This window comes from Corvus brachyrhynchos, unplaced genomic scaffold (assembly GCF_000691975.1).
Source record: "Corvus brachyrhynchos isolate BGI_N302 unplaced genomic scaffold, ASM69197v1 scaffold490, whole genome shotgun sequence".
NCBI lineage: Eukaryota > Metazoa > Chordata > Aves > Passeriformes > Corvidae > Corvus > Corvus brachyrhynchos.
The window spans coordinates 1,960,391-1,970,985 of record NW_008235774.1 but is presented as its reverse complement, the minus strand read 5'-3'; the positions used below and the strand labels follow the sequence as shown (position 1 = coordinate 1,970,985).

Here is a 10,595-nt window from a genome sequence, read left to right as displayed (position 1 = left end):
GAGCCGCTTTGCAGTGCTGCGGGGGAAGGCCTGCAGGAAGGGGAGGTTTGCTGAGGACATGGAGGGGGAGGGAAGAGAAGATCTGGGCCTGACTTACCTAGCTCATGTGCTAATTTGGGACTGTTCTGAGAGAAGTCTATGACAGATTCATGTTCCTAGTAGCTTGGGCCTTCAAGACCAGGGGCCAGGCTGGGGAGAGCAGCAACCGGGAACTGAGAGGCTTGAGAATGTCAGGAGGATTGCCATGCTGGGGAACAGTGCTGTCAGGGTTCCCCTCTGTTGCTTTTGCCACCACCAGCAAGGGGCTACAGAGCTACCTCCTTTGCTTTCTTTCTCCCAGGGCACTCAAAGCTCTCTGGAGTTACCTGACCCAGAAGGGAGTTAACAGTGAGGCCATCTGGGAGAAGATTAAGGACATCGTTATTAAAACCATCATTGCGTGAGTCTTGGCACCCCTTGCTCTGTGTCTCTGTGAGGTGCACCCTGTCCCCTTTGACTGTCCTGTCCCTTCTCAGCCTGGTCCTTTTGCTCTTAATTGAAATGGTATCACTGCTGTTGGCTTCAGTATTTCTCTGTGGATCCTCCTTTCATCCTGTTACTTATGCTTCTGCTGCAGTAGCTGCAGTGGGTAAACAGACCTTACATTTCCCTGACCTGCCTGAAGGCCAAGAAGGTGCGGTGTACCCAGAATTGCCCAGCTTGCTGCCCTCTCCCCTGCTTTGCCTGGGAGCCTGAGAGAATGGTCCCTGGTGCAGGATGAATCCTGTATTTAGAGGTGGATGCTACCTGACAGAGCAGGGATGCTCAGGATGCAGTGCTGGATCCATATGTGATGAAGCCGCAGCAACTCACAGGCCCGTGTTGGTCCCTCAGCCCACCCGCTCCCGCAGCACGTGGCTGCATTATGCTTCCAGAACTGTCAGCATGTGCTGTGATCAGCCAGAGCTCTGCTGTCTGACTGTTGGAAACAAGCATTCTTTTCTTGGCTTGCAGTTCTGAGCCCTATGTGAACAGCCTGGTGAAGATGTACGTGCGCCGACCGTATTGTTGCCATGAGCTGTTTGGGTTTGATATCATGCTGGATGAAAACCTCAAGCCCTGGATCTTAGAAGTCAACATTTCCCCAAGGTAAAGCATATTCTGAGCCACAGCAGAGTGGATAATGGCCTTTCTTTTACTAAAAAGTGAGTTTGGCTTGTGATGTCCCCTGCAGCCTGTGCTGAAAGACCATGGGCTTTGAAGCTTCTCTCTCCAGATTGCAGGAATCAAAGCACTCCCTGTCTGTGAAAGCAACATTCATCTGCAGTTCAGAAAGCTTTGCTGGGCATGCTCCAGCTAGAGCCAGGGAAGAGTATGTTAAAAAAGGAAGGCCAAGGAGGGATGTGTCTTGTACAGAACGGGTGATGGCAGAGATTTCTTTGCGTGGGCAGAAGCAATCAGCAGTTCCACTGCCTCGTGCACCATTCTTTGCTTCCTGACGGCACCCGGCCGTGTGGTGCCGGCTGTGCAGGCAGGGCTGGGAGCTGCAGTGTAACTGAGCATGGCCCCTCCTGTCTGCGAGAGTGGGTGGGCATGAGCTGTACACAGAGCCATGGTCCAACACAGGGCTCTGGGGATGGACTTACCTATTTCTAGCAAACCTGGGAAGAGATGGAAAAATTAACTATTTCTGATTGGAAGCCCCCCCTTCAAAGAACTGTTGTCAGGATTTTTCTCTCAGTGTCTTACGGCTGGTTTGATGAGACAAGGGACAGGCTGGTGTTTGTATCTCAGTCAGTAATAACCCAGAGATTGCACTCGGGGCCATGGGGCTCAACACCTCTATTCTAGCACTCAGGCTGCTGTGATGTTTCTTCTCTGCAGCCTCCACTCCAACTCCCCACTGGATGTGAGCATCAAGGGCCAGATGATTCGGGACCTCCTCAACCTCGCTGGCTTTGTTTTGCCCAGCATGGACAGTGTGGCCTCACGGACACAGATAAGAAGTGGCTCTACCTGCAGGTCAGCCCCCTTCTCTGTCAGAGAAGCAGGCTTTTTTCTTGTGGGATTTCATCTTGGGTGCTGCTTGGAGCCCAGCAAATGCTGGCTTCTAGCTGTTGAGAGCCTGTGCTTGCTGGTGCTTCAGCTATGGGTCCAAAAAACTTGCCTCATTGCCTGAGTATCGGGTTCCTCTGGTCTCTTCAAGGCAGAAGGATTTATGCCCTCTCTGCGGGTCCATAGTTGGAAGTGAGGCCAATGTAATTTGTGCTTGCTCTGCAGTTAAGTCGTTGTCTCTCGTCCTTCCCCTGCCAGAGCTAATACGATGCTAGGTCTCACTGCTTCTCTGTTTGCTTGGAGAACTGGCTGGCTCTGTTGGGGTTGGATCCACTTACCCTCTGACTTAACAGAACTGACATGCTGCTGCCTGGAGCAAGAGGAGCACCTGTTATTTTGCAAATGCTGGAGTTATCAGTTCTTTAGGCAGGACTGCAGGTGGCACATGCTGCCAGCCTATAGGTGGAGGTGTGCACAGTATTACTTTGCAGCTAACATGACTGTTTTGTGCAGAATGCTAATTCCTGGGTATGTGTCCAGCCAGGCCCCTAATCCTTCTGTGTTTCACTACAGCTAGGGCTTATCCTGGTTTCAAACCTAAAGGCTGAAAGGAAACCAGTCTGTTCCCTGCAGCAGAGTGGCTGCTGGCCATATGTCACTGAAGGATCAGCTTGCTGGGTTAAGCACCAGCATGCAGTGATGTGTGGGCATGCCAAAACATGGGACTCTTGCCCTCTGAGTGCCCTGTGCCTTTAGTGGAGAAGCTTGGAACATGGGCCTGTTCCAGATGGGGAGCTCTCACCAGCTTGTCTGCGGTGCTTTGATCACACGCTGGTTTGCCACTTCCAGTGGAAGTGCTGAAGGGCAGGTGTCCTCAGAGGGACCTGCAGGGGATTAAGCGGATCCTTAACATGGTTCAGATGATGCATTACCAGATTTCTTGCATCCAGGGGCAAGCTTGTTTAACTGTATCTCCTGCCCTGGGAAGCATATGAAGGGGTTTTCCACATGTGGGCAGAATTCCAGATCTGTATGTTACCCAAGCACCATGCAGCACACTCAAGGTTTTGCTCTTTCTGTTTGGATCTGCACACAACTAATAAATTTTGCAGCAGCAGAACAAAAAAGCTGTTGATAGATGGGTTAAAAGGTTTTCGACAAGTATCTCCCGGATTCTGGCGTCCGCAAATGGTTCAGTTGGTGCTTAGAATAGATGGTTGCTGGTCAGATAGTACAGAAGGCCAGGACTTCCCATGGCATGTGTCTGAATTTGTGTCCTGAGAGTATTTGGATATTGCCAGAGGAAGTTTTTGATCTAAGAGTTCTGTTCTTCCTTGTACAGTACCAGTACTGAGTACTTGTACCCCCATGCCTGTGCTTGCAGTTAGGAAGCTGTGTTCCAAGTGGGATGTACACACGAGATCCCACCAGGCTTCATGTGCTGTGAATCAGGTCACGGTGTATCTTTGACCCTCTTGCATCCTATGTGAGTGTGAGGTGATGGCTCATCTTTTGGGTGAAGGAACACTGAAATGCCTTAGTGAGGAGCTGGCAGAGCCCTCCCAGTTTCCCAGCCCACATCCTTCCTGGGTTCTGTGCTGATGCACAAGGCCGTGGATGCATCACTGATCTCAGAACTAGTGAAATCCTTGGAGAAAGTGTTCTCTCCTCCATGGCATTTTCATGAGGGTGTCATTACTCTCTCAGAAGTTGCTGGGAGCAGCTCTGCCATGACAGGACTTTGTCTTCTCCACTTAAATGCTCTATTGCCTCTCTTGTGTCCTCAGTCTGGGCAATGCTTTGAAGGAGAAGCCCAAGCCAGTATCTGAGCATTTCAGAGCAGAGAAGATGAAGAAGGCCTATTACTTGATGCAGAAGATACCTGACCAGGTACAAAACAACCTCCCCTGTTACTTGCACCATCATGCCAAGCCCATGTCCCAGCCAGTCCCACAAGTCTGTCCCTTGTCCGTTTTCAGATTGTGCTCTTCTCTGGGGTCAGCCAGATGATGGGGCGCACTTGGGCTCCAGTGGGTTACAAGACAGTTGGTCAGAAATAAATTGAGCTTGCTTAAGCCACTGTCTCACTGACTCATCTGTACATTAAAATAGGTGTGTGCTAAAGGGGCACATTACCCACCAGTCCCCAGAGTCTGAGCACTGCCTGTTCCTCCTTATGTATCTGTGCAGCTCTTAACAGCCTTTGCCAGCTGACCCCATGCAGGTTACTAGAGCCACTGGCCTTGTGTGCCTGCTGGCAGTGTGTTTAAGAGAGGCTGGGCTGCAGAATTGGGGTTCTCTTCAGTTCTGTGCAGTGTTGGTGTCACCACTGAACCTAGATTCCTTCAGTTTCCATGTGGCCTGTATCCTAAAGATCTCAGACACATGGAGACCTCTGCTTGAGAGATGCTTCTCCCTGACCTTGGGTTGCTCTTGTCTGCAGGATTTTTATTCTTCTGTCTTGGACATCCTGACTCCAGATGATGTTCGCATCCTGGTGGAGACAGAGGATGAGTATTCGCGACGTGGGCAGTTCGAGCGGGTGTTCCCCAGCCACATCTCTATGCGGTACCTGCGCTTCTTCGAGCAGCCTCGTTACTTTAACATCCTGGTGACCCAGTGGGAGCTCAAATACTACTTGAATAGACACAAAGGTAACTGGCCTCCTAAAGCCTGGCACAGCCACCTGACTCAGGCAGGCTGCCTGCCAGCAATCGTGGGAGACTTCTGAGCTATGCATGTTGAGGGGGAGCTGCCTGCCTGCATACTAACCCCTAGGAAATGTGTTACCTTCCTAGACTGCTTCAAATATCACAAAAAGCTTATTCTAATTTCATGGGAGCTGATGACTGTTGTGGTACACACAGCAGCAGCACTTCTAGGTGCCCTGGGCATGAAGCAGACTGAGATTTTGTCTTCAGCCTGTAGCTCTGGTTTCTTACTGTGTTCCTCTGCTCTCTTTTGAGGGAGAAACAGCTGGAGTTGCTGGGCTTTGCTCCTGACAGGTGATCTGTGAAGGAAAAATTGGGCCTATTCCCTGGTCTCCTGCAGCTTTCTAATTGAAGAAAAACAGCGTACAGATGGAAATTTTTCCTAAACACTAGAAATCTAGCTAACATTTCCATCCTTTCAGGACACAACTCTGTATTTTAATAAAAAAATATCCCTTTAACAATGCATAGCTGCACTGGACCAATTCCTTCTCACCCAGGTTGTCTCTATCAGGGCAGCAGTGGAAGCTGTTTGGGAGAGAGAGTCAATGAAGTCTAGCATGAAGGGTTAGAGAAAATGAAAAGAGACTGGCTCAGGGTTTTCCATCCAATGTCTGATCTAGATGGAGAGGTTTCTGGAGGAGCTGGCCCTCCACTGCAGTGACTGTATGTGTACTCCTCACCTGGCTATCAAGGAGAGAAAGAAGAAAAATGCTCTTGTCACTTTTCACTGGTGTTAAAGCAAATATCAAAGGGGTCAGTAACAATCTTTCACAGAGAGATGGTAACATCATAGCCTTCTCTGGCTGTGCTGTCAGCATGTGTCATCCTTTGCCTTGCTAGTATCTTTGTTGGATGATCTCCCATCAACTGGAAGAAAGATTCTGTCATCGTTCTCACTGAAGTGCTGCCCTGAACTTTGCCGCTCAGGCAAGGGTCCTGGTTCAGTGCTCCAGCTTCCCCAAAGAAGCCAAGCGAGTAGATTTGCTCTATCCTATCCTTGCTCTTTAGCTCTGATTGGAACCCATCCTCCCCCTGTCCCCTTCCTGTTCCCCTGTGTTCCATGCAGCACTCATCTTTCCAGAAAGAAGAAAAATGCTCTTGTCACTTTTCACTGGTGTTAAAGCAAATATCAAAGGGGTCAGTAACAATCTTTCACAGAGAGATGGTAACATCATAGCCTTCTCTGGCTGTGCTGTCAGCATGTGTCATCCTTTGCCTTGCTAGTATCTTTGTTGGATGATCTCCCATCAACTGGAAGAAAGATTCTGTCATCGTTCTCACTGAAGTGCTGCCCTGAACTTTGCCGCTCAGGCAAGGGTCCTGGTTCAGTGCTCCAGCTTCCCCAAAGAAGCCAAGCGAGTAGATTTGCTCTATCCTATCCTTGCTCTTTAGCTCTGATTGGAACCCATCCTCCCCCTGTCCCCTTCCTGTCCCCCTGTGTTCCATGCAGCACTCATCTTCCCCTAGCCAGCAAGATGCAAAGCCCAGGCTGGTGCACAGACCCAGGACAAGGCATCCAAGCTGCCCTGCTCCCCTCAGCCCCCAGTGTGTAGGGGTTTTTTTTACAAGGTTCTGGGACTTGCAGAAAGACCACCAAGGAACAGGCCTTGGACAGCGAGGATTTCTCCTGGTATCCTATAATCTCAGCTGGACAGCATCAAGTTCCTAGCCATTGCTCTTCTGGTTTTTAATTCTCAAGCCACCTTAGCCTTCTGCTATGATCCTAAGGCTCTTAAATAAGAAAACAGGATGGGAGTAGTCCTGGATTTCTCAGTATTTCTGGGTTGGCCAAGAGCAGGGTGCTTGGCTGTAGTGGGAACAGCTAGCAGGAAGCTAGCTGGAGGATTAAGCTGGAGGAAGTGGAGCCTGTTCAGTGCAGTTGAACACATGGCTCTGCTTCAAGATGACCTTGCCATACTCTGGAGCACCACGTCTTGTGTGTGGTGAGAGGAATGGTCCCTTCCAGTCACACCAGCGATGAGATTGGCCTGTGCTAGTCTTGCACTCCCTCAGGGATGAAGTCTCAGCCCATGTCGAGCTCTGGATGAGGAGGGAGGAGATGATGCACTGGGATGCTGCAGCTGATCAGTGCTGTGCAAGGAGGAGGTTACCTGAGCTGCCCTCCTCTGGGAAAGGGGTTGATGACAGCAAAGCTGCTCTACATTTGCACTGTGGGAACTTTCACCTGTGCAGCCCAAATCAGGTGCTGCTGTTGGCAGGCACCGGGCTCAGGGGGACAGCCAATCTGGTCTAATTTGGCAAATCCTGTGTTGCCCCAGTTTCCCTGTTTCACTTAGCCTGCTGCAAGGAATGTCTTGGCTCCCTGGGAGGAAGGCAAGCACTGCAGCAGCCCACGCACTGATGTTTGCTCGTACAAAGGGTGAACGCCCTTGATTTACCCCGTGTTTGCTGGCGCACAAGCACGTGTTCAAGTAGTTATTGCATAGCATGTTCTGCGTGGTCAGTGCAGCATATTTTCATGCCCTGAACTGGGAAGGCTTAACTCTCTGTAAACCTGACTGTTCGTTCTCACTTCCTGTTTTCTGTCACTTCCCAGGTCTGGAGCTACTGAAGAACTGGTGTGTCAAAGGGTACCACACTGGGGCAGGGACGGATTTGGCCCAGATGGTGCGTATAACTGTGGGTAAGGTAGGCAGAGATGGTTGTTTACCTGCACAGAGCTGGGTAGAGAGCCTGCTTGTTCTCCTTCCTCTGACTCCTGTCTTACCTGTTTGCCTTCTTCCCTCTTTGCCAAGGCCTCCAGGAGTCTGGAAGAACCCATGCTGCCCTATTTCCCACAAACATGAAATCGTGAACAGTATATCAGATCTGCAAGTATTTTGCATCTGAATATCCTTGGGTGCACTGGGCACAGCCCTACATATTTGGCACTTCTCCTGCCCATTGTTCCCCTCTACAAGGGAGTCATCTCTGTCTGTCACTCCCGTGCCTTACAATAGAATGATCCTCTGAAAGAAACCTACTGTTTTGACCTCGAGATGCTCTACTCCCACTTTCAGCAGAGGGATTCATTAGGCAGAGAGCAAAGATTGCTCTGTTTGCTATTCTGGGAACAGTCTGGTGGCAGTGACAATGCACAGCAGTGAGGCAGCTCTAGCTGAAGATCTCTAGGGCAGTCTGTGGCAAAGCACAGCAGGCTTGAGGGATTTTTGCCACGACTTAAATAGTCATTCTGTTGTCTTTCTCTCCTCCCACAGTGGTCATTGCCAAAGTCATTCTTCCTCCAGACGAGTAGCATTCAATCGAACAGCTTCAGCAAACTGGAACTGGGCAGACTGGGGTGAGTTTGCACTGGCTGTGATGTTCATGGTGTTCATAGCGTGGCTTTAGGACTGGTGTCCTGGTAGAGAACTGGTGGCCCAGAAACACAGTTTTATTTAAGGGGAGAGGAGCAGGTTGGTTTGCAGGCTCTGAAGCCTCTGCTCTCTGGAGAGCCAACAGATGGGGCTGGCATGATGTCTGTGCAACTGGGCATGTCTCCTTGGCACTGTACACCCAGCTTGGATGGGAATGAAGCTCCGAACAGCCAGATCAGGTGATGTTTGGAGCTGTCATGATCAGAACATGCTGACAAGATATTCCCCACATAGGAACCTGTATCACTTCTGTGGGCACTGATGTGGTTAACAGTGAGCAGAGGCTCTCAGCTGCAGCACTGACTGGGGAAACAGTGAGGCCTCCGGGTCTATTGAAGCTCCCAGCTTCCCCGAGCAAAGCTGGGCTGCTGACAGCTTCCTGCAGAGGTGGAGGACTGGAGTTTGTTTAGGTGAGCCAAAGTGAAGGGGAGGCACATCCCTGGTCTCTGGTGCTAAGGGGAAAGGACATCTCTGTTCCTGTGCTGAGGCCAGGGTGGAGCTGGGTTTACACACAGACAGGGAGATTAAGCTGTGACCCTGAAGTCACACTGATACTGGGATACCAGTTGGGGTGAGTGGTGCTGCCTGGGATGGGAGATGCAGTAGATGAGCCTGGCAGCCCTATCTCCATGTGTCATGATTCGGCAGATGATTATTGCACCATGGTCCTTTTGGTCCTTTCTCATTGTCCCTAAGAAGCTCAGGGTCTCCTTTTTTCTGTAGCACATGCCTCTCTTCAGCTGGTGAGGATCTCACGAGATGCCTGGAGCCCAGCCCTACTCAGAGCTTACCTCTCAACAAGTGCACTGGTGGAGCCGACCAGAGACCTGCTGGCTGCCTCTCTGACACCACCCTGGTGATGTGACCAAGCAGCCACCGTCCCTCCCTGGGGACGCATCAACCTACCTCAAAGGAAGAGACAGGAGCTAGCTCTGTAGAGCAAGGCTGTGGGAGCTCCTCACACTGCACACTTGCTTGTGGGGCTGGTTGTAGAGAGGGATGTTTTCCTGGGCAAAGAGACCTGTGCGACTTCAGTTTCTAAAACAAGTGGAAAAACAAGAGGAAGTGCGGGTTATCTGGCCTTTTTTCCTAGACTGTTCTTAAAGCCTGACATGGTGGTTTCTTTGCTGCATGGGAGCTGGCTGAGCCTGCCCTTCTTGTCCCCAGTCAGCACGGGCTGAGTCCTTGCTTGCCTGTATATGTGTCCTGAGTTGCTGGCAGCTGAGTCTGCTCTTGCCCTGCTGCAGCCTGGCCCCTGGAGAAAAGTCCCCAGCCACTACCCCACTCCTGGGAGGGAGTAAAACTGCCCAGTTTTATCCTTTCTGAATGTCTGTGCCAACATCTTGCCTTCCCCCAATACCAGGCTCTGTGGGAGACCTCAGGCTTGCACATCGCAGCTCAGGACAGACCATGGGTACCAGTGTGGCTCCAGTTGGTTGTGGGAGCAGTAGAGCTGCTGGGGGGGAGCATCCTTCTCAAGGCCATTGGCTCTCTGGTGTGCCCTGCAGCATGTGTGCACGGACTGCAGGCTGGTGCTCTTCTCCTCGGTCTGCTCTCTACTTTGTTTCTCAAGGATTTCTAGTAAACACTCACCTGCTTTCCTGGTTCTCATCTGCCTTCCTTTCCCTGACCTCTTTGTGTCTGGTGGGAAGTGCACCTCTTTCGTGCTTCACTGGGCTCTGGTACAGGGAGGGTTTGTGCTACCACCCCGCTTTTCCCTGTCCTTCTGGGGGTAATCCTTGCTGCCCTATGGCAGGTAAACATACCCCCATGCATGGAGGAGCAGCTTCCAGTATAATTGCTTTGGTCTGGGGTCTTCCTTATGTCTTGTGGACTATCCCATGCATCATTAACCAAGGGGAACAATGCACCCCAGCCTTACAGGAGGGGTAGGAAGGGTTGGGTGCCCAGAGCTGGCCTTTACCAGTTCAGGGTTCTGCCCCGCAGCCTGGTGGTTGGATGCTGGGTGCTTGGGCAGGTTCTTGGGGCCCAGAGAAGGTGCTGAGCCTCATGTGTGGGCCCTGGGTCTGGTAGAAAGCCCTTCCCTCCCCTCTTCTCACAGCCCACCGTTTCCCAGTGCTGGGCCCTGTTTCTCTGGTCTCCTTGGTGACAATCTCATCTCTCCTCGGCTTCTCTCCAGCACCTGAAAATAGCCTCCGAAAGTGGAGATGCCTGCTCTCTTCCCTGCTGCCAGCACCCACGAGGGCCAGGCTGGAGCCAGGCTGCTCTGCACAGCACAGCTGTAAGGGCCTGGCCCCATGGGCCCTTGCACCACTGCGGGATTTGGGCCATCCTGTCAGCCAGCACCGAGGCCTCGGCCCCATCCCTCCTCTTCCTGCCTGCTGTGAGGCAGCACCAGGGAACTCTTTTACCCCACCATGGGCCAATATCCAGCTGCTCCCTGCAGCTAGATAGAGCCCTGTCCCTTTGGTCCTGTAGCCACCAACCCTGTAGCTCGCCCCCAGCTGAC

At 51.5% G+C, this 10,595-nt stretch overlaps 1 protein-coding gene across 5 annotated transcripts in view; it reads left to right on the top strand.

Moving 5' to 3' along the window:
• The window catches only part of TTLL4 (tubulin tyrosine ligase like 4), a 26,323-nt gene extending 16,592 nt beyond the window's left edge, over positions 1–9,731 (top strand). The window contains exons 11-19 of one of the 5 annotated variants that reach the window (XR_001859575.1): positions 341–439; positions 994–1,128; positions 1,864–2,001; positions 3,822–3,924; positions 4,478–4,688; positions 7,306–7,376; positions 7,967–8,049; positions 8,360–8,535; positions 8,849–8,938. Coding sequence is in view for 3 of the 5 variants with exons in the window: in XM_008628858.2 (XP_008627080.2) it covers positions 341–439; positions 994–1,128; positions 1,864–2,001; positions 3,822–3,924; positions 4,478–4,688; positions 7,306–7,376; positions 7,967–8,049; positions 8,849–8,990 (982 nt within the window). In the remaining 2 variants the exon portion in view is untranslated. Of the gene's footprint in view, positions 1–340; positions 440–993; positions 1,129–1,863; positions 2,002–3,821; positions 3,925–4,477; positions 4,689–7,305; positions 7,393–7,966; positions 8,050–8,359; positions 8,536–8,848 lie in introns of all 5 variants that reach the window. The other 4 variants (XR_001859577.1, XM_008628858.2, XM_017726939.1 and 1 more) reach the window with 4 other exon arrangements.
• Positions 9,732–10,595: the final 864 nt, after the last annotated feature.